The sequence below is a fragment of the Gopherus evgoodei genome, chromosome 3, assembly GCF_007399415.2.
Source record: "Gopherus evgoodei ecotype Sinaloan lineage chromosome 3, rGopEvg1_v1.p, whole genome shotgun sequence".
In the NCBI taxonomy this organism is placed as follows: domain Eukaryota; kingdom Metazoa; phylum Chordata; order Testudines; family Testudinidae; genus Gopherus; species Gopherus evgoodei.
This window is the reverse complement of record NC_044324.1, coordinates 47769999-47792451: the sequence shown is the minus strand read 5'-3', so window position 1 is coordinate 47792451 and position 22453 is coordinate 47769999. Positions and strand designations below refer to the sequence as shown.

The following is a 22453-nucleotide window of genomic DNA, read 5'->3' as shown; positions in this document are numbered from 1 at the left end:
GGAGAACAGGCTTGCTTACATTGTCTTCAACTTGCTCATAACACTGTTGCTCTGTATTTGATAATGATTATACTCTAATCCAGGGGTCAGCAACCTTTCAGAAGTGGTGGGCTGAGTCTTTATTTATTCACTCTGATTTATGGTTTCAGTAATATTATGGTGCCAGTAATACATTTTAACCTTTAAAAAAGCTCTCTATCTATAAGTCTATAATATATAACTTAACTATTGTTGTATGTAAAGTAAATAAGGTTTCAAAATGTTTAAGAAGCTTCATTTAAAATTAAATTAAAATGCAGAGCCCTCCCCCCTGCCCTCCAGCAGTGGCCAGGACCTGGGCAGCGTGAGTGCCACTGAAAATCAGCCTACCCCTGATCTAATCTCATGCAGCACGGCTTCAGTTGGTCACCTGCATGGCTTTGGTGGCACCTTAGTCTGTCTTATTCACTGCCTGAGGCGCACATTCGTTTAGTCTCCTGAGGACTAAAATGCTTTGGTTTAATTGACTTTGTTGGGCTCAACATAGGGTATTTGGATGGAATTTAATAGTGTGAGGTATGCAGGAGGTCAGACAAGATGATCTGAAGATCCTTTCTGGCTTTAAACTCTATAAAACTATGAAAATGCTAGCCCCACTTACTTGTATCATATTCAAAGGTTTTATACCATACAGTATAATATGATTTAAAGGACTTGTGTAAAATAGATGGTTCTTTGAAAGAAATCTTAAGTGTCAAAACTTTTGTGTGTCTGGAGTGCATTTATTAGAAATGCTCCATAGTGCGTGGTTTTTGGTTTGGGTTTTTTTGGTCACAAATAAAATGACACATGCACCAAATGGGTTGGGTAGGTAATTTTAAAGAAAAGTGAAATGCATAGTGAGACCTCCTGATACAGTCTTCTTTTAGCCTTTTCACAAGTTACTTTCCTAATATAATTTTGCATTGGATTTTAATAAAATTTACGGATTATATTGCTCTGAAACACGAGTAACCACATTAAATCAATTCCAGTTTGTGAAAATCATTATTCTAAAGGGACATTTAAAGAATACACATTGAAGCTCATATAATATATCAAACACTTTATTACTCATGTTTGTTATTTACAGTATTTACATATTGCACATTAGCTGGAATGTTTACACATTGAACAGAAAACCAATGGCAGATTGTGTGTGTGTGTGTGTGTGTGTGTGTGTGTGTGTGCAAAATCGACACTCCTTTGTCTTGAGAAAACATGTTCATTTGGAATTGTGTTTTGTATTTGTCATGCAATTTGTAATTTGCACTCCAACGGTATAATGTGACCCCTCCAACACTGAAATTTTTAAATGTTTGTTTTATCCAAACTCTTTTTTAATTGCATAAGCATGAAGAATATCAAGTGAAAACCACTGCTGTGGAGTAGATTAAATAAGAGTTTGGGGTATATAAACATAAGCATCCCTCCAAGTCTCGGAATTCCGCAACAGAACATTAATTTCTTGGTGAAGGGTACATGTTCATGTAATTTTTGGCAGCACTACACATCAAATGTGGAGTGTACTTTTAAGTATGGAGCAGTACGTACTATTGGCAGTTATACTACTGTAAAAGATGTAGATCTGCAAACTACTGAAAACATACAAAACACCTTAAAAGAATTACGGGAAATAGTCTGTCAGTCTGCAAAAATAAATCCTCTTGTTCACAATGGAATATGTTATAAAGGTATTAAGTTCTATTTCCCTGTTGGTTTCCAAGGCACTTCTCCTGGTTCTTGGTGTTTCTTTTCTGTATGGTAGTATCTGTTGTGTTTAAAATAAATAAATAAATTAGTTGCCTTTTATCATTTTCATATTTTAATTCAGCTGTTTAAAATGCATTTGGCAGATAGACTAGAGTTAGTAAATAAAGATTTTTTTAACAACTGCCTCTGGAAAATCTGGTAGTACACTTCTGATCTCCTGTTCTGTTCATATTGCACTACTCACTAAAGAAACCTAACAGATTAGTGTTTTGGAAAAGCATCCTCCTTTGTGCTATTCCTATCTCTTTGATGCTCTATGGCTGAAAAACAGATTTTGAAAATTACAAAATTCTACTATTTTAAATATTTAATATTTCAAGCTTAGTTTTTTAGAATAAATCAATTTCTAAATGCAGTAGTGAAGTCAAAATATGAGTACATATCAACAATGCTATTAACATTCTGTCATTTTTGTAGTCTTAAAATCTCACTACCAATATAGTTTTGGCATAAGGTCTGCCCACATAGATCCAATGGCAAGATCAGGATTGCGGAGCCCAGGCATGCTCCCACTGAGGCAAAAAGTACCAGTAAAATTATTTAAGTACAGCAGAAGCAGGAAGCCTGCCAGTCAGGCAGTGGGACCACTAGTCACCAGAGTGTTAAAGGAGCACTCAATACAAGGCCATTGCAGAGAAGCTAAATTAACTCTTTGCATTGGTATTCACTGCAGCGAATGTAGGGGGAGATGCCCAAAAAGAATAGCTCTGGTGTGGGTAACAAATCTGAGGTACCGTCCCAAATTGTCAGCAGAAAAGGATTTAGAACAAATTGATCAACTAAACAGTAGGTCACCAGGACCAGGTGGTATTCACCCAGGAGTTCTGAAGGGACTCAAATGTGAAATTGCAGAACTAGTAACAAGTATGTAACCTATTACTAATATCAGCCTCTGTGCCAGATGACTCTATGGTGGCTAATGTAATGCTGGGCACCAGAGGAGAATCTGGAAAATGACAAGCCAGTAAGCCTAACTTCTGTATCAAGCAAACTAGTAGAAACTATAGTAAAGAACAGAATTATCAGAAACAGATGAACATGATTTGTTGCGGAAGAGTCATCAAAGCTTTTGTAAAGGGAAGTGATGCCTCACCAATGTATTAGAATTATTTGAGGGAATCAACAAGCACATGGATAAGCATGGTCTAGTTTATATAGCGTGCTTGGATTTTCAGAAAGTCTTTGCCAAGATCGTTCAGGCTTTTAAAGAAATTAAAGTAGCTATGGGATAAGAGGGAAGCTCCTTACACAGATCAGTAACTGGTTGAAAAATACGAAAGAAAAGGTAGAAATAAATGGTCAGTTTTCACAAAGAGAGGTGAACAGCAGGGTCCCCCAGAGTTCTGTAGTGCGACCTGTGCTGCTGTTCATATCCATTAATGGTCTGGAAAGGGGGTGAAATAGCAAATTTTGCAGACTATGCAACATTATTCAAGATTGTTAAGTCCAAAGCAGATGGTGAGAAGTTAGAGGGATCTCACAAAATTGGGTGACTGAGCAACAAAATGGCAGATGAAATTCAATGTTGATAAATGCAAAGTAGTGCACACTGGAAAAAATAATCCCAACTGTACATATACAGTGATGGGTTCTAAATTAGCTATTTCCAGCCAAGAAAGATTTTGGAGTCAAGATGGCTAGTTCTCTAAAAACTTCTGCTCAATGCTCAGCGGCAGTCAAAAAGGTTAACATTATGTTAGGAACTATTGGGAAAGGTACAGAAAATAAGACAGAAAATATTCCGATGCCACTATATAAATGTATTGTATGGCCACACCTTGAATAATGAGTGCATTTCTGGTCATCCTGTTTTTTAAAAAGAAAAAGGTATTTTAGAATTGGAAAAGATACAGAGAAGAGCAACAGAGATGATCAAGGGTATGGAACAGCTTAATTACAAAGAGAGAATCCCATGTTCAGAGTGACCCAAAACCTTTGACTACCAAAAGCCAGGAGTGGAATACAGAGGTGGATCACTCCCGAATTGCCCTGTTCTGTTACACTCCCCCTGAGGCTCTAGTATGGGCCACTGTCAGAGATAGGATACTGGTCAAGATGGATCACGGGGCTGGTGTGGCAGCTCTTATGATAGGAATTTTTTCACTCTGTTCAAAGGAAAGATCTGGACAGATGTCGGCAAAAAATTTAGTACTGTGTTTTGAAACCCAGTTTTACCAGTATAATCTGACTACAGCGGGACAACTCAAGTAGGAATTGTAACAGTGGGCCTTTTATTTGCTGGAAATCTGTGGCTTTTTCAGCAAATTTCACAGAATGTTAGTATTAGCCCTGCTCTGAACAGCTCCTGGGAAGTAATGACTAGTATTGAATCATTGAATCGTATTAGCTGAATAATGTAGGTATTACCTTATGGGCTAGAAATGTTAAGTCAAAAGTAGTTGAGATATGGAAGCTTATCAGAACACATTTATCTATGAGTGGTATTCATTCACCATCAGATTTAAAGTTGTAATTATGCATAGTACTGTAAAGATTAAAAAAACTGTCACTGTGAAGTTTAGCATTATCTCCATGATGCAGCTTTGCCGCAAAGCAAAAGTATGCATTTTAATGGATATTTATTACAAAATGATAAGATGTTAAATGGTGTATTCCTTTACACTGGTCCATGTTCTCTTAAGTCATTTTTATGTCTAATTTTAAGGGTCTAATATTTTAAGATTTGTCTACACAAAAACCAGGACCAAAACAACTAAATTAGTTTTAATTCACATCTTTTCATTATATTGGTGCAAGTCTGTGTTGACATGCTTATTTTCAGCTGACTATCCTATTTTGATGATAAACTCAAATCAGTAAAAAATTAACTTTGCATCAGAATAGCAGGACTGTAAACTTTTTGCAGTAAGGGCTGTCTTGTTCTGCACTGTACACAATGGAGTTTGGCCCTTGACTGGGATTTTTAGTGCTACTGTAACAGCGAAAGACCCTGGTCATTGGCGGGCAGGATCGAACTGGGGACTTTAGGGCATGGAGCTTAGTGCATGAGCCTCCAGTACATGAGCTAAAAACCAGCTGGCTGTTAGCTAAGGCTGTAGAGCAGCCTCATTTTATCTCTCGCTCTAAGTGGTCTCGGTGCCCCTAGCTGGGACAGAACACCACACCCAGAAGTTGTGTGGGTTACACTATCACAATACAAATAATTAATAAAACCCAATTTAGTTATTTTAGTTTCACTTTGTGTGTAGACAGGCCCTTAGTTACAGAAGAAACTGACTGCTCTAATTGAATGTGGCTTTTTCATTCTAATTCATTTTCAGTGGCTTATATTCAATAAATATTTTTTAGCTAAAAACGCATTCTGCTTCTAAACTCCAAAGTGATTATTTTGTGGGGGGGAGAACGGGGAAGGTGAGGTTAAAATGTTTTTTTCTAAGCATGAAAAAACTTTGTTTAATAAAATGGAGGGGTTTTGCAGTGAGAACTTGGACAGTGGAATTTAAAATGTTTAATTTGGCATATAAATTGCTAATCAGGAATTTGTGCTTTGCTAAGTTTGAAAAATAGGAAACAGTGTATAGCACACTCTTACTAATTTAAGTGTGCGTTCTGACAGATATGCCATATCCTTGGGAGACCTTACTGAATTAAGTTCAGGTATGTTGGGGTCCATTGTATTAAATGCAAATGTATTATTGTGGGCTGGGATTGCACGTAAGCTCTCTAGGGGGAAAAGTGCGATGTGAGGCTTGGGATTTCAAAGAACTATACTGAAAATGTGCCAGACAGAAATGAACTATGGGATAAATGTAAAGTGGATTTCCTTGAGAATACCTAAAGCAGGCTAGTGCAAATTCCTTACCTCTGGTTATGCAAAAACCTATCCTTTTTTGAAGCTATAAGCTGAGGAGAGGGTCACTGTCTGCTGATTACCTGTTTCTGGAAACTGGAGATCAAAGGTCTTAACAGTATAAAGAAACGTCTGAACTGCCCACCTGAATCTGAGGCAGTTATGAACTTGTAACAACAGGGAGAACCTAGTTGTGGGTTTTGAAGGACTGACATCTACTAGAGCTATAGGTTGGAGTGGGGGGTGACCTCTGGTAAACTTTTTAGCATGCATGTAGGGGGTTTTGTTCGTTTGTTTATTTTGTGTTTTCTCTGTAGTGCTTTCACCTTGAGTGTGCTTGCTTAGAAAGAGCTGTGTGCTAAGTTATAATTGCGGGCAATACACTGGGCATAGCCTCTGGAGAGAAAACAAAGCACAGATGCTAGCCTTTTACGCAGTCTGGCTTCCTGGGGATATCGTAGTTTAGGGAGGGAACTGCTGCTTTAAAGAAGTCCTGGTCAAAGAGTGAGACGCAGCTCTCTGCTCAAGAGACATGACTGCTAGGAGCCGGAAACCTTTAAGTGGGTGCAAGGCCAGCACTTGCATTTAGGCAGCTTAGGCAATCGCCTAGGGCGCCAGCATTATTAGGGGGCAGCATTTTGCTGGAGGGGGCGGCAGGCGGCTCTGGTGGAGCTGCTGCAATGGTGCCTGCGGAGGGTCCACTGGTCCGCGGCTCCGGTGGAGCTGCCGCAGTCGTGCCTGCGGACCGTCGGCTGCTCGCGCGGCTGCGGTGGACCTCCGGAGCCGCGGGCACCTGAACGTCCGCAGGCAGGACTGCGGAGCCGGGGGACCAGCGCGCGGGGCAGCGAAATGCCGGTCCTGAGTGGGTGCCCTCAGATGCTCTATGCTGAGGCACATCAGGCTTTCATTCCTGTTTCCCTTGCCTTTTCAGAAATTCACTTAAGGGGCCAAAGATTGGCTAGTAGTTACCTTTATCTTATGTCATAATGCTACAAAATTCCCACATCTTTGAACTAGTCTTCTGCAAGCAACTAAATACCTCAACTTTACTATAGACTAGGACTCTGCTAAGAGAACACTTACAACTTCTGTACACTTACAGCGCTTAGTGAAGATGCTTTTTCCACTGATGAGAGAGTTTCTCCCAATGGTTTAGGTACTTCACCTCTTCGAGAGGCGGTAGCTATGTCAGCTGGAGAAGCCCTCTTGTTAACATAGCGCTGTCTACACCGAGAGTTCATTCGGAATAACTGTATCACTCAGGGGTGTGGATTTTCCACACCCCTGAGTGACATAGTTATACTGACATAAATTTGTAAGGTAGACCAGAGCTCAGTCTGTCATTCTGCTGGAGACCCTGAATGCCATTTGACTGCAAAATCAAATAGGGCATGCTGGCACTACCACTTTCATTTCATCCTATTTTATTTCCTTTTATATTACAAGAAACTAGATTCAACATGATAGTTAAGATTTAAGAAGCACAAAAATCAAGAAATTTAAAGTTATGCTGCTATAGCATCCCATTATCCTTCCAGCATGACTGACTACACAGAACCTGGTTCAGTGATGAGCTCTGACAGATAAAACAGGATTGTGGATGTTAGAAGACCTCAGTCCAATCAGCCTGACAGCTGCATGCACAGTCTGTAGAATCCTATGCCATTGTAGGAGTCTATTTGCAACAGTGATCTAAAATCCTATTTTTCCACTGGTGTGTGCCTAGAAAACTACTTTGCTACAGGATGAGGATATAACCACAGTGGTTCACATCTTGGAGGTAACAAAGCGGTAACGGTATACATGGTATTAACCATGTATTGCCTAGCTAGTTGAGTGTCCAGTTCAAGGCTCTGGTCCTCATCTACAAAGTCTAAATCATCTGGGGCCCGTTACCTCAGCAGTTGTTTCCAAACAGCCCAGTTTGGTGGCTGTGTCCATGATACTGTATATGACAGATCAGGGTACATCTTGCAGAAATAGGTGTCATAGGTATCTTGGTAGAGGGCCCATGGCTGTGAAACAGTCTTACACTGAAGTTTATGCAAAAAGGGCTTGTGTGGGTAGATATGACCGACATTTAACTCCATTCAGTCTGAGTCTTTGAAAGAGGCTGTGTAGAGGGAAGGCTGTGCTCTCATCAGTTGAAAGTATTTTCTAATACATTTTTGTAAGAACCCCAGTACTACTCTGATTTAGAAATTTTGCAAAATAATGACTAAAACACTATATACAACCATAGAATAGGGTCAGTTGCTATAGTATTACAGATTTCCAATTTGTGCATTTAAAAATCTCAAGTATGTTGCATTTCTAACAGCTCAGAATTGATAACTTTCATGAAGATAACCAAATGTTTAACACATTAGCTAACTTTTAATAATTTTTATCTTGCATTCCTTGAGCTGTGCATCAAAAGAATACTTCTCTCATCACCCAGTTTTAAGATACTGGTAAGAAAAATACTATATACCTTATGATTTAAGGTCTATTCTTGCCCAATAGTGTATTGAACCTGCATCTTTAAGTAGGAAGTAGTGTTTCTCCTGCTATAAAATGATCTGATCTTTCTTTGAAAACTGATAGTTACTGTACCTCACTAGAAAAACTATTTCACTGGCTGATCATGATAATTCCTTGATACACAGTATTAAAGTTTATTTTTCTCACCTTAGTTTACTACTCCTTAATTCTCTAATAATTGGGACTTTTGATTTTTCTAATTTAAAAATGTATCAATTGCATTATTACTCTTGCTATGTTGTACATTTCAAGCATTTTTATTTCTTTACAACTGCCATTTAAAAAAATCTTTAGTTGTATCAAGTGGCTGGATGGAAAAAATAAAAATTGTAGCTAAAGAATGACTATAACCTTATTCTCCCTTTTTTTTATAAATTCTTATTAAATATCTTTGCTTATGAAGATAATAGTTATAACAGCTAAGCCATTAAAATAAAAAATAAATTACAGAAGGGTGTAATATTCAAGGTTTATGGCATTGTGAAGTTCAGTAGGTATTAAGAAAATTCATTATGCTCTAAAAGAGAGATGGCTAATATGATGTGCATGTTATGGTTTTACTGTGGTCAAGTAGAAAAAGCAAGCTATATATAAAATATTTAACAGGCCCCTGTCTCTGTCTGTGACTCTGCCCTAGGGAATCGTATTTTTCACCCCCAAAGTAGGATCATATTTGTATGTGTGGCAATCCCTGACTACATGTGCACATGGCTGCATGTGCACCTATCAAGCCACATGCAAGCTCTGGAGCTGGATGGGAAACTCACAGGCACAAAGGAGTTGTGCATACTGAAGAGCTAGAAATCCAGCCAAAAATCAAGCCTATTGATAATATTTAACGTCATGCTATTCTGCTTCACAATGAATAGCAATCAGACACTAGCCAAGATTTTCAAAAGTGTTTGGGGTGCCACAATTTTAAGATTCTTCACCTGACACATTAAAGGGGCCTGATTTTCAGAGAATGGATGACATACACTTTCTGATAATTGGACCTTTTTAGGGTGCCTCAGTTTGGGCACCCAAAATCACTAGTCACTTCTGAAAATCTTGGCAACAATCTCCAAGATTCACAAGGAAGGCTAGACAGCTGCGGGGCAAGTGTCTAAGACAAACAACTGAGCAAAGAACAAAGGAGAATATGTTCTCTTTGAGGATGTGGTTAAACCTATTTGGCAACTGTAAAGGAGCTCTTACTGCTCAAGATTCATTTTTGTAGTTCTGTGTATCTGCTGGCAGAGAGGGATGTTAAGAATCTTTTGTTGAAACCTGAGCGCGCACAGCCTAACTTGTGCTGGGTTTGCTAGTGAATATCCACCTTTGTTCAAGATTGTATTATGCAGAAATTGTACATAATGCCACTGAGACAATTGTTTAAATGCTGTCTTTGTGTCTACTCGTTTTATCTGCCTCTTGGAATCTGAAGCCTTTTGCCTACCTTGAAGCTGTGATAATCCCAAGCATGTTGTGAGTAGAAATCCAAAACAAATTAACCGTTTTCCAAAATAATCTCAAAACATGGACATATGTCCATGCATCTCTAAAGCAAATAAGCAAAAACGAACTGCCAGCTTTCTAAATGGTCACTAGCATTAATACATCCCTAGTCTGCTGTCAGAAATAAAAGTTTGAACTACTGAGCAAGACAGAAAATAACAAAAATAGGGATAATGAAACTTGCCTTTTCTTTGTAAAGCACTTTGAGATCTACTAATGAAAAGCACCAGATAATATAATAATCCCTAGCTCTTACTGTTTTGCCTTGTATAAACAAAATACTCCAGGCATGGAAATTGAAAATAATGTCATTTAATTAGTTTGGACCATGGGTATTTTCATGCTTAATCAGACCAGTGGTTCTTCTAGCAGTGTCCTGTCTCTGACAGGTACCAGTATCAGATGCTTCAGAGGAATATGCAAGAAGCCCTGCACTTATGGAATAACCAGCCCACATGGAGAGTTTGTTTCTATCTCCCACTAGGTAGCATGATTTAAAGATAACTAAGAACAGAACAATGCGGTCATATTAAACTTGTGGAATAAAAAGGTGTATTCATTAGCCATAGAGGGATGTGAGTGCATGCAAACAACCACTCCTCACCACTGAGAATAACAGCCTCTTTTTAAAATTGAAGAAAAATATATTGTAGATCTCGAAGTTCTCCTAAATTTTCATAATTTGACTTCTTTCCTGTGGCCCTAATTCAGGAAAGCATTGAGCATGAGTGGAAAGTTAAGCACATGCCTAAGTGCTTTGCTAGAAAGGGCCCTCAAAGTGTATGGTTTATTGGTTTCCAAATATGTGATCACTACCTATACACCACTATTTAAGTCAGCATGGCTAATGAGGAAAGGCAGCCATGTATCACTGTGCACTTTTATTAATGCAGCCATGAATTTTGTCTTCAGTTTAGGATGCAATATAAAATAAGTGGGGGGGAGAGGGAGTTTAGACAATAAATTGTGAGGGGAAAATGAGCACACATGAAACGTCTCAATGTGGCAAAATATTCCAAAGATCTATCATCATTATAACTACTATGAATTTAGAACCAAATTCTGCTTTCTTTTAGACTCATGTAAATCTGGAATAATTCCACATAAGTAACTGCTTTAGAGTGGTAGAACAAAGCAAAACTTTGTCCCTAATGTTCAATGTTTGTCTTAACCCTTGATTTACTAGTAGCTACTAAGATGACAGCAAAAGCAAGAAGTGGTTATTTTCTGTTATCTTGTATATCAGCTGTTTATTCATTAGAGATTGATTATTAGCTTAATTATCTTAGGTATATGATATGGCTTTTACAGTTTGGTATCTATATGTATTAAACTGGCATTATGTTGCAAAATTTTGAGTATCTCATAAAAGCACGCAACAGGCTGGGTCCAGCAGAAATTATCCAGAGCCTGCACAGAGATGAGTTTGACTGGCTTGTGTAAAAGAGCAAGAGAACTATTTTCCTTAGAGCTCCTTCTGTGGAGGTGATGGGACATGATGACAGCCTGTCATAAACAGATAGCTAAGGGTTAATGTCTCTTTCACCTGAAATACCTGACCAGAGGACCAATCAGGAAACCGGATTTTTTCAACTTTGGGTGGAGGGAATTTGGTGTCTGAGGTCTTTGTCTGTCTGCCTGCTTTCTCTGAGCTTTGGAGAAGTAGTTTCTGCTTTCTAATCTTCTGTTTCTAAGTGTAAGGACAAAGAGATCAGATAGTAAGTTATATGGTTTCTTTTCTTTGGTATTTGCATGAATATAAGTGCTGGAGTGCTTTGATTTGTATTCTTTTTGAATAAGGCTGTTTATTCATATTTCTTTTAAGCAATTAACCCTGTATCTGTCACCTTAATACAGAGAGACCATTTGTATGTATTTTTCTTTCTTTTTTATATAAAGCTTTCTTTTTAAAACCTGTTAAAGTTTTCTTTACTGGGAAATTTCAGGGAAATTGAGTCTGTACTCACCAGGGAATTGGTGGGAGGAAGAAATCAGGGGGAGATCTGTGTGTGTTGGATTTGCTAGCCTGATTTTGCATTCCCTCTGGGTGAAGAGGAAAGTGCTTTTGTTTCCAGGACTGGGAACGGAGAGGGGGAGTCACTCTGTTTGGATTCACAGAGCTTGTGTCTGTGTATCTCTCCAGGAGCACCTGGAGGGGGGAAGGGAAAAAGGATTATTTCCCTTTGTTGTGAGACTCAAGGGATTTGGGTCTTAGGGTCCCCAGGGAAGGTTTTTCAGGGGGACCAGAGTGCCCCAAAACACTCTAATTTTTTGGGTGGTGGCAGCAAGTACCAGGTCCAAGCTGGTAACTAAGCTTGGAGGTTTTCATGCTAACCCCCATATTTTGGACGCTAAGGTCCAAATCTGGGACTAGAGTTATGATACAGCCCCACCATGCTTTTCCACAGGAGATACCTTACATGGAAAAGTTGAACTGTACAGCAGTTTCAATGCATTATCTCTATGGGGAAGAATTTGTGGAGTGACAGGAAGAAAGGTCCACTATAGATCTTCCAAATTTGGTAGTGAAATCTATGAATCTTGAGACATCTGTGATGACAATCAGTTCTTCCCACTAAAGGAAATCACTCAAGAATTATGCTGCTATCAGTGACAACCCAGCAGAGGTTGTGCCTTATGGCCACTCTCAGGAGAGTATGAGCCCCTGGCATTATGGATTTTCTAATAAAAACTCACCAAGTTTCAGAGTGGACAGGTGCCCCTGAAAGAAGCTGCCCCTTGTCCCTTCTCACCCTGAAAACTCATAAAATGCCAATGGGAGGTGTTGATGCAGAGATACTTTCAGGAAAAGGGAAAAAGAAACAATGAATTTTAGGATGTGCTCCCCCATCTATGCTTACTGGCAGGTATTTGTAGCAATACCATTCCATCTATGTCTTGCAGTAGAATGTATGGATGATAGGTGCCAACTGGCTCCCTGAATTGCACAATTCACTACCTTGGAACTGCAGAGTTCTCTTACCTAGAACAAGGAATTTACCTCATATACTCAACGTCGGTCTCACAAGTCTAAGTGCCATATGCAATAGCTTTTGTGATTTCACCCTTAACCAGGCAAGATCTGGATAATGGAGTTGCTTCCATGACTGCATTACTGAGGGTAAATGAAGCTTTCAGAAAAGGGAGCACTTCTACAGCTATAGGACCTCAGGAACCTACAGACCTAATTTGTGGCTGGTTTGGTTTACTTCATAAATTAAAACACATACAACTGTATTTTTGTCTCAGCTGACCGGGGACAGGACATGGACTAGTGTGCAAGATGTCAACTCTTAGAGGTATAGATATTCCCTTTGTGTGCACTGAAATTCCCATTCTCTCTAAAAAGAGTTAAGCATCAAGGAAAAATAACTCCTTGGACCAGACGTTGAACACAATGGAAATCCACAGAAATCTGAGTAACATACATATTGGGGGTATATGACAACTGAATTATTCTAGGAATACCAATGACATTATTTTTTAAAAACTTACATATCTATAGTTATGTATATATTAAACCATATTAAAATGTACCCAATAAATTTAAACCTGTGGATGTGAAAAGGTAGCCATTGCCAATAAACACAATTGTACACGGAGTCAACTTGAAAAAATCAGCAATGGCTGCTGTGTTTTGTTCTATAAAAGCAAATTCACTATCTGCTAACTGCATACTGCTATGAATAATTCACAGCTGATGTCTATGGGTCTTTATAATGCCTTCCAGTAGGGAGTACCCTTTATTTATGGCCAGTATTTTCCCAGATTAAGATAGTTATGTCAAGTGCTTTGAAAAGGGAATACCTTAGCCAAAAGAAGATTGTTTTTACACTCATGAATGTTTTATGTCCACAATGCAAAATCCACAGCTTTGCTATGCAGTAGAATGTTATTACCTCTGTCAAAAAGCTTACCTTATCCTTCCATGCACATTGGACTTACTGCCAACCGAGTAAGAAGCCTGGCACATCTTTTATAGTCTGCCATGAAAAGGATCATAAATACAATAACTTAATGACACTGCTAAAGTCACAGATTTTGGTTTCAAAAAATAAAATAAAATTGATAGAGGTGCTGTTCAAACTATCATAATTAACTTTAATCAGTACTTTGATTTAAAGGCTTAGGTTATAACAGGGCAGACATTGGCCCCATATACATAAGAATTACCAGTCAATATTAGGTGCCTAATTTCTGTGCATTCTCTTTGCAAATTCTTTGATTCTGTGCACAAACAGCACAATTGTGCATGCAGACAGCCTGTGTGTATGAATATATGGCCAGTTATACATCTGACTAGCTATGGTGTGCACAGGTGTTGGATCTGAAGCTGCAATCATGGCATCTGATTGTGCAAATTAGGTGTCTGAAGTGGCACTGTCTCATCATTGAAATGCAGCTCTCCGTGAACTAATAGTACCAAGATAAATAATAGTGCAGTCCTCCAACTCATTATCCTAGAACAATTAGAAGAACAGAGCAATAGAGTCTTAGAGGCTCAGATCTTCAATGGTATCTAACTCTTATTGAAATGAATAGAAGTTAGGTGTCTAAATATCTTTGAGTTCATAGAATTAAAAAAAAAGACTAGTTACATCTTATGTTTCCTCTGGCAGTATAGGATGGTTCCCTGCACTATATTCTTTGGATCTTTGCATAGTCTTGTTACACATATAATGAGTAGTGGTGGTGTAATGAGTAAAACTGAAGCAGTCACGGTTGAAAATGTTTCATACCTACAAAGTTCAGTCAGGTGATCTGTTTTGTGTACAGTGCAATCTGTGTGCAGCACAGATGGAAAAGGAATTATTCAAAGATTGCTCACATGCTCAGTTAAAGACCTCCTGCAGTCTACAGCTAGCAGCCTGGGTTACAGTTCAAGTGTCAGTAGTTCTTGATATATAAAACCTGATCTTAAAAATCTATCCTACTACCAAACCCACAAAAAGCACTAGAAAATGTACTGGAGGAAATACTCTTGTACTGGCAGTGGGATAGGTCTTTTCCCTCTCTGACGCAGCAAACCACAGGTGCTTTATTTTTGTGTTTCATTTGTCTTTATAATAGTAGGTAGCTGTAACCAGAAATCAGAATTATAAAAGCGGTAAACTACTCACATTACCACCTAAACCAAGCTAAGGCTATTATACACTGAGAATAAAAGCACCGTATGTATTTCAAGATTCCATGAGAAGTTCTCTGAGAGACATATTGATAAAGTGACATCTACGGTTGATTATCCATTATACTGTTTGTTATCATTTCCCTAATGCTTAAGTAAGCCATGTGTTTGTGAAAGGTGCCGGATTGTCAGCCCTAGAGCCCTCTAATCATAAGACAGGTTGAGTACAAACACCACCAGTGCCAACTCTCTGCTATTTCCCACCAATATGAAGCATCTGTGGGGAAAGAGCTAATTCAGTCTTTAAGCCCTTTTGGTCTTTGGCATTGCTGCTGAATGTTCCAATTAATGCTGAATATGATGTTGATTTTTGTGATCTGGTCCCCTGGAAATTAGGTGGAGACCATCATCTTGTTTCAAATATACTACTAGATTATCCGTATTTTACAAATGGGAAGAAGGCTCACACTTCTTAATAAATGTAATATTAAAATGTACAGATTGTTTTTTCCCTGTTTGTAACATTCTTAAAGCATGGAACTTTGAGTCAGGAAGTCTTGGTTCTATCTCTAGCTCCTCAACTGACCCGCTAGGTGACCTTGGACATGTACATTTAATGTGTGCCTCTCTTCTGAAAAAGGCTTTGGGAAAAATAGCTTTTTCTTACACAACAGGTCTGCTCCCAGTTTGTATTCAGAATCTGCTGTGCCAAAAAAATAATTCCTGCTCATCTGTAGTCCTTTTCAGACTGCACTGTCAACACAGCTGAGACATGTGTTCATTCCTATACATCAGTGGATTTGTTTATTAAGTTCCAGTACAGTACACCTGCTGAAGGAAAGAGGGTTTCAAAGGTGCCATTGAGGACATAATTGGAAGACCCTGAAGTTGCCAAAATGTAACATGCCATAATTTGTCTGTAGAATATGTATTATAAGTGATGATTGTCATAAACAGATAGTTAAGGATTAATGTCTCTTTTACCTGTAAAGGGTTAACAAACAGTGAACCGGACACCTGACCAGAGGACCAATCAGGAAACAAGATACTTTCAAACCTCGGTGGAGGGAAGCCTTTGTTTGTGTTTTTGGGTTTTGCTTTGTTCTCTCTGGGTCCTGGAAGGGACTAGACGGGCAACCAGTTTTCTTGCCAATCTCCCTGCTACAGTCTCTTATATATTCAGAATAGTGAGTATTTTAATAAAAAAGGCGGTTATAGTCTTTTAACTGTTTCTGTATTTGCAAATGTGTAGTTTGCTGGAAGTATTTTAAATTGTATTTTGCTGGGGGGAGGCTTCTTTCTAGTGTCTATAAGCTGACAGACCCTGTAATATTCCATCTTGAATTTACAATGATTTTCTTTATTCTTTTTTCTTTTATTAAAAGTTAAAGAATAAAGAAAATCACTGTAAATTCAAGATGGAATATTACAGGGTCTGTCAGCTTATAGACACTAGAAAGAAGCCTCCCCCCAGCAAAATACAATTTAAAATACTTCCAGCAAACTACACATTTGCAAATACAGAAACAATTAAAAGACTATAACGGCCTTTTTACTAAAATATTCACTATTCTGAATATATAAGAGACTGTAGCAGGGAGATTGGCAAGAAAACTGGTTGCCCGTCTAGTCCCTTCCAGGACCCAGAGAGAACAAAGCAAAACCCAAAAACACAAACAAAGGTTTCCCTCCACCGAGATTTGAAAGTATCTTGTTTCCTGATTGGTCCTCTGGTCAGGTGTCCGGTTCACTGTTTGTTAACCCTTTACAGGTAAAAGAGACATTAACCCTTAACTATCTGTTTATGACAATGATGCATGAAAATTGTGTGCACTTGATTTGGAGACATGAAGAGACAATAAACCTGGAATCCTAGAAAGCAGTTTTAACAGTCATTTTACACAGTATATCCACTGGAAATTCTGTGCCTCAATTTCCTCATCTCTAAAATGGGAATGATAATACTTACCTCACAGGCAGAGGTGAAGATCGATTAATATTTATAAAGGACTCTGAACCCTTTAATTGAAAGGCACTGTACAGTTGCACAGTATTGCCACTATTATCTCCTGTAGCCACCCCAATCAACAGCTTTCTGTTTTAAAAAAGTTAGCTTTGGTTTGTGGCACTTACAAGCTGGGATGGTGCAGTCTCTTGTATTGTGATAAAGCCGATGAAAGTGTTTACTGCATTTTGGACTAAAATAGAGAGGACCTGAAATACAGAAAAAGAACAAGTCATGAGTCAATACAGCACAAAAGGCTTAACAGAAGGGGAATGGGACTTATGAGTATGAAATGATGGATACAATGCAAAATTTAAATGTACCTGTTAAATGCTTTAAAAACTTGTCTTTCATCCTCAAATCTCTAGGAACTATTTCTGTTGAGGAGGAAAAAAAGTATTCATTATACTCCACTGCAAATGTGTTTGTCAAGGATGGTAGGGCTACCACAGGAGGTGCCAAAATTTTGCTCAGCTAAGACTCAAAATAACTGTTTACTAGGAGATTGAGAGCCACAAAGTGGAACAAGTTGTAGCTGCCTTTATCTTTCATATAGAGAGACTGCTAAAAATAATGTGGAACATTGCAATGCTGGGACCAAGAGTGCCCAGGAGCCCCACAATCACATTAAAAATGAGAGTAATCATGAGTCACATTGTAGGGCTCTGTGGGCCACATTTTGGCTACCCCGTATCTAGATGTATCACTTTAAGATCACTAGTGCTTAGAAACTGTGCAGACTCTACCAGTGGTAAAGGTTCAAGGCCACACCAGGGAATGGTCTCTGGGCTGTTCTGTGGTTGTCTATGCAACATTCTCCTACAAGCACCTGCACTGTTTTGTCATAGGCAAGTGTTGACAAGCACTATCTGAAATAGCTATTGTGAACATGAGATTGAATTGTTATATTTACAGGAAATCTGGAAATAGCCCTTGTTTTATCTCTAGCATTAAATAAAATTCACAGGAATATAAAAACAATTTGCTCTTCCCAACTCTTGTGGTTTGCTTCTCTGCATTTTGTGTTCAGCAGATGCCAAAATGAAACTGGTTTACTGAAATCAATGTTAGCATCAACTTTTGTTTATGTCCTGTTGATTTACAGTTATCTTTGATTGCTTTCAGTTACTAACTCTACGCCAACAGCTTAGTGTTGATTGCGTATGATACTGTACTTTATTTATTTGACCATAAATGCCTAAATAGCCTTTTTATTCCCCTGGCACCTCTTATCACATTTAAAAGCAAAGAACATTTCCACCCAGATCTGATTCACTGGTGAGCTTAGACATTTCTCAAAAGTCATTCTTCATTTACTTCTAACTTTAGTCAGTCTGAGTAAAATTGACCATATCATATTTGACCTAATTGTGTCATGACGAGCATTAAAAGCTTACATGCTTCTCTCAGAAGTTTCCCATGGGACAGAGGCGCTGGGAAAGTGATGCTAAGACTGAAATAAAGGAGGGCTCTAAGCAATAGTTTCTTTTCAGTGGCAGCAGCTTTGCTGGGAATAAATTCTATTATAATAACAATAATAATAAAACATCCTTTTCACAAGTCAATGACACTGGTACCAACTAGTCTGTTTCTGAAGTGGTTTTCTCATTGAGCCATGTTCACCAGTTCATGCCAGATGCTTTGAACTGATTTGCTTATGCAGGACAGCCATAAACTCTGCTTAACCTCCTTGTTAAACTGAGTTTACAGCTGCTTTGCTTTGCTACAGTTGCACAGAGTAGTTGGTTACTCTGGCCCATTAAGCTTGTACCATATATTAAGAAAAAGGAACATGTTCTTATTGTACTGAGTTTATGGGGAACTGTTAAATTGTTTTATTTAATATCTTCACTAATGATCTAGCTAAGAGACTAAAATCACATTTTAATGACAGTCATGACACCAAATTAGGAGCAGTTGTGAACACCATTGAATAAAAAGAAAAGATACACAGGGGTCTAGAGAGATCAAAAGAGATGAGTAGAAAATAAGAAAATGAGATCCACCTTGGGAAAGTGTAAACTGATATATCTAGTGAAAAATAATCCCAAACCTAGATACTCAAGGGAAGGGGAAAATTGTGAGGCAGTAATTCTGTTTAGGAGAGATGGTGAACAGCAAGCTAGACATGAATTTACAATGCAACAGGGAAGCAAGAAAGACCAATTCAATTTTGAGCTGCATGCATAGAAGCAGGACATCATGAAACAGGCATACAGTATAACCATCCCTTCTCTATATCAGTCTGATGTGACTGCATCTAGGATATTACATACAATTCTGAAAAACCTTATTACAGAAACAATATTGACTGGAGAGAGCTAGGAGAAAAGCAACTCAAATTATTAGAATGATGTAGGGACTGATTTAGGAGGAAAGAATTAAAAATTGCATGGGTTGACTCTGGTGGTTAGGGACAAATGATGAAATTGACAAATATCTGAAAGGTGCAAGCACCAAAAAGCTAAAAGGATGAATAAGGTTATCAAAAAGGGGAGTGAGGCTGCCTAGCAGGAAAAACTTCCAGGTGTGAGATCTGTTAGGTTGTGGAATAGTCTCCCCAGGGAGATGGCAAGAAGGTCAAGCCCAGGGACGTTTAAAACTATAATCCACAGGACTCCAGGCCCTTGGACTAGATGACCTAGGGTAAGCAGGCCTTTTCATCCCTGATTTTTTTACCCCAGTCCATCTCACTGTTCTTCTTTATAAATATAGAATATATAAAGCCAAAGCTCATGCCGGTCTGGCTTTGAAAGTAATGCATTTCTGAAGTACACTAAACAGAAGTGAGAGTGGAGTTCTACTCTGGGATTTTCAAAGCCAGTTTCTTGTCTAGGAATCCTCTGTATTTTTGAAGCAGGTCTGCAGATCTCCTGAGGGAGTAGCACCTCCCATAAGAACTAGTATAGTGATGCCTGATCTCCCCTTCAAGGAGAGCAAAGTTGCCCGGAAAGGAAAGAAGCAGACTTACCAGCTCTCTGCTCGTCCTGGTACTCTTCATAATCAGCTACTTCTCTTCGGTCTAAAGTATAATCGTGGTTGGAGAAGTATTGCACCCCGTTGTCCTCTTCCATGTGGTGTCTTTTCAGTTCCTGAATAATCCTCATGATGAGATTGAAGAGGCTTTGCCTGTCTTTCAGGTCTATGGAGTCAGTCCTCTCTTTGCAATAACCTGCTGACAGCATTAAGAGCACCAGCCCCAGCAGCACAGGAGACTTCAGTCCGCTCATTGCAAGTTTGAACTGGAGGGTGAATGAGCAGAGGAAAAGAAATGATCCACTTTGGGGGGGACTCCTATTTCACTGAAAAAGAAAAAGGGGGGTGGGGGAAGGGAGAGTCACGGGGGTGAAATCAGAAATACTACACGGGAAGAGCAAAGAGGCTACTTTGCACATTATGTAATCAGGGTGCCTTGTTTCCTCCCTCCCTCCCACTACCTCCTTAGCTTTTAAAATGGACCAGATTCCCAACTGGTGTAAACTGGCGGGGCTCAAGTGAAGTCAGGGGATTTGCACCAGTTGAGGAGATGGCACAAGCAGCCTTTTACTTGCCCTACCAGCAGCAACTTTATTCTCCCTGCAGTGCCAACTAGCGAGCCGCTCCGCCGCCCGAAAGCTACGGGAGTCAAAGTACTTCATGCTGCCTTCACGTTTTCCACGGTGCAGCCGGGGCTGACTCCGAAGCGCGGCCCCCGGGACTCGCGTTCCTCGCGCAGGGCCGGAGGACGGGCATTCTTAACGTCACTGGAGCCCACACGCGTGGGGACAGCGCGGCTGCTGCACGGAGGAGCGCGCTCCCAGGACTCCCGTGGCCCTTCCTAGCCCGTCCCCCTGCTTATCTCTAGCGCGGCGCACAGGCCAGTCCCTGAGTGCTGACACGCAGCCCACGAGGGGCCGGCGGCGGGCGAGTGTGTAAACAGCGGCGCCCGTCTGCCCGGCTAGAGGCGGGGACCAGCCCGCAGCGGAAACTTGCCGAACACTTGCACCTCAACGCGCGCGCTGACTTCCAGCGCCAAAGCAGCGCGTGCATTGCCCGGCCATGCCCAGGCTTAGCCCCCGGCAGGCGCCCTCACTGCTTCGCACCACCCGGCGCTGGGAGGCATTGCCGAGAGGCAGGCTGCTCCCCCGGCGCGTGCACACGAGCGGCGGGCCACCAGCCGCACCGAAGGGCTGTGCCTGCTGCTCTGCCGGGCTTGGGGACCCAGCGCGGTCCGGCCCTCCTGCCCTAGGGAAGTCGAGAAGCTCCTGCCCCAGGGGCAGTTTAACCGCAGGGGCCGATGCTCGAGTCTGCCCCGAGCCTCTGGCAGGGAAGGCATGTGGGAGCCCAGCGGCGCTCCCCTCCCGCCCCCGCTCCTAAAGCGCCCGGAGAGGGGAAGGCGCCACCTTCCTCCTTGCCTCGCACCTGCCTCGCCTCTCTCGCGGAACCCTCCCGCGCCCGCAGCAGCCCAGCGGCGGATCCCTGGCGCGCCCGGCTCTCCGGGGCTGAAAGTCGCGGGAAGCGCTTGGCCCCGCCAGCCTGGCCCCGCCGTTACCTGTCTCCGGCCCCAGCGCCGGCCAGGTGCTGCCCTCACTCACTCACTCCCCCCAACGCGGTCCCGGAGTTTCCCCGTTGCCTCCCGTCCCGTCCCGGTGCACAGGCTGCATCCACCAGCTACTCCAAGGCGGCCAGCCCCGGCGCTGCAGCTTATATAGGGGACGGGACACACACGAGGCGGCGGCTCTGGCAGATGTGATCGACTCACTCGCAAGTGGGAGGAAAGCAACAAAAGTCCACTTGGCAATCCGGTGCCCCCTCCCCCCATGCAGGCTCGCTCGCTCCCCAGCGCCGCGCCGACGTAAGGAGCCGGTCCCGAGCGGGCCGTGCCCTGCCTTTAACGGAGAACGCGGCTCTGAACTAGGCATCGCCCGCCGCGCCCCGTCTGCCGGCCCCCTCGGACCCCGCGCCTCGGCTGACACTTGCCAGGGGCGCGGGGAAAGCTGCGTGGCTGCCGGGAACTTTCTGTGCCGCTGTCCGTCCGTCCGTCCGTCTGTCTGGGGGGAGGGGGCGGAGCTGGGCTGCACCTCAGTCGGGAAGCCTGCGGTTATGTGACGGTGGGAAGTAGCCAGCATGTGCCGCCGCCTTCCGTTATTCTTGTAAAGGGTAATTCTGCTGCGCTAGGAGCCGTGACTGGAAATCGCCGCGCCCCCCCGCTCCCGCAGCCAGCCCGGGAGAGAAGCGCCGCGATCCATGCGGGCTCTGTCCCGAGCGGGGCCGGTCCCCCCATGGCGGGGAGTGCCAGCTTTCCCGGTGCCTCCTGAGACACTCAGCAAAACCTTTCCCCCACGCCTGGATCCTGCCATATTATCACTCACACACACATTCTGCCTCGAAAACACACTACCAGGAGGGTAGGGGTGATGCTGAAACACGATCCGGCTGAATTTTTCTGTTTGCTTTTATTGTGTGGCTAAACCTCACCCTCGCAGCGGCGGAAAGACAAATAGAAAGTTGGATCGAGCGGTGGGATATGCTCCATGCAGGGGAGGGGACGCTCCCCAGTGCCTGTGTACTTCGATCGGTAGGTGAAACTTGGAGCTGGGAACTCAGAGCGGTCCCCTCGCCTCCCCCTTCTTCCGCTACACTCGGGAGTCGCTCAGGCAAGCAGTGAACACGGTGCCATCCCCGAGACAGGCGCTGACAACAGCGACATGTAGTGGCTGCG

At 41.6% G+C, this 22453-nt stretch overlaps 1 protein-coding gene across 4 annotated transcripts; it reads right to left on the bottom strand.

Annotated features, from left to right (window-relative positions):
* Positions 1 to 313: 313 nt before the first annotated feature.
* Positions 314 to 21648, bottom strand: ALKAL2 (ALK and LTK ligand 2). Of its 4 annotated transcripts, none has more exons than XM_030555533.1 (6): positions 21494 to 21648; positions 19724 to 20054; positions 17076 to 17129; positions 16881 to 16961; positions 13540 to 13605; positions 314 to 1789 (listed from the first exon to the last, which is right to left on the bottom strand). In XM_030555533.1, the coding sequence occupies exons 2-5, from the start codon at positions 19980 to 19982 to the stop codon at positions 13541 to 13543; spliced, it is 459 nt and encodes a 152-aa protein (XP_030411393.1). In that variant the 5' UTR covers positions 19983 to 20054; positions 21494 to 21648; the 3' UTR covers positions 314 to 1789; position 13540. The 4 variants fall into 4 exon arrangements, with proteins under 4 accessions (XP_030411393.1, XP_030411391.1, XP_030411390.1 ...); XM_030555531.1 differs by lacking the exon at positions 21494 to 21648 and adding an exon at positions 21284 to 21482; XM_030555530.1 differs by lacking the exon at positions 21494 to 21648 and adding an exon at positions 20309 to 20612.
* Positions 21649 to 22453: the final 805 nt, after the last annotated feature.

Coding starts and splice junctions, on each gene's coding strand:
- ALKAL2 (XM_030555533.1), bottom strand. CDS start 19,982: ATGAGCGGACTGAAGTCTCCTGTGCTGCTGGGGCTGGTGCTCTTAATG. Junction 17,130..19,723: donor CCAGGACGAGCAGAGAGCTG/GTAAGTCTGCTT, acceptor CCTCCTCAACAG/AAATAGTTCCTAGAGATTTG. Junction 13,606..16,880: donor AGACTGCACCATCCCAGCTT/GTAAGTGCCACA, acceptor TTTTCATGGCAG/ACTATAAAAGATGTGCCAGG.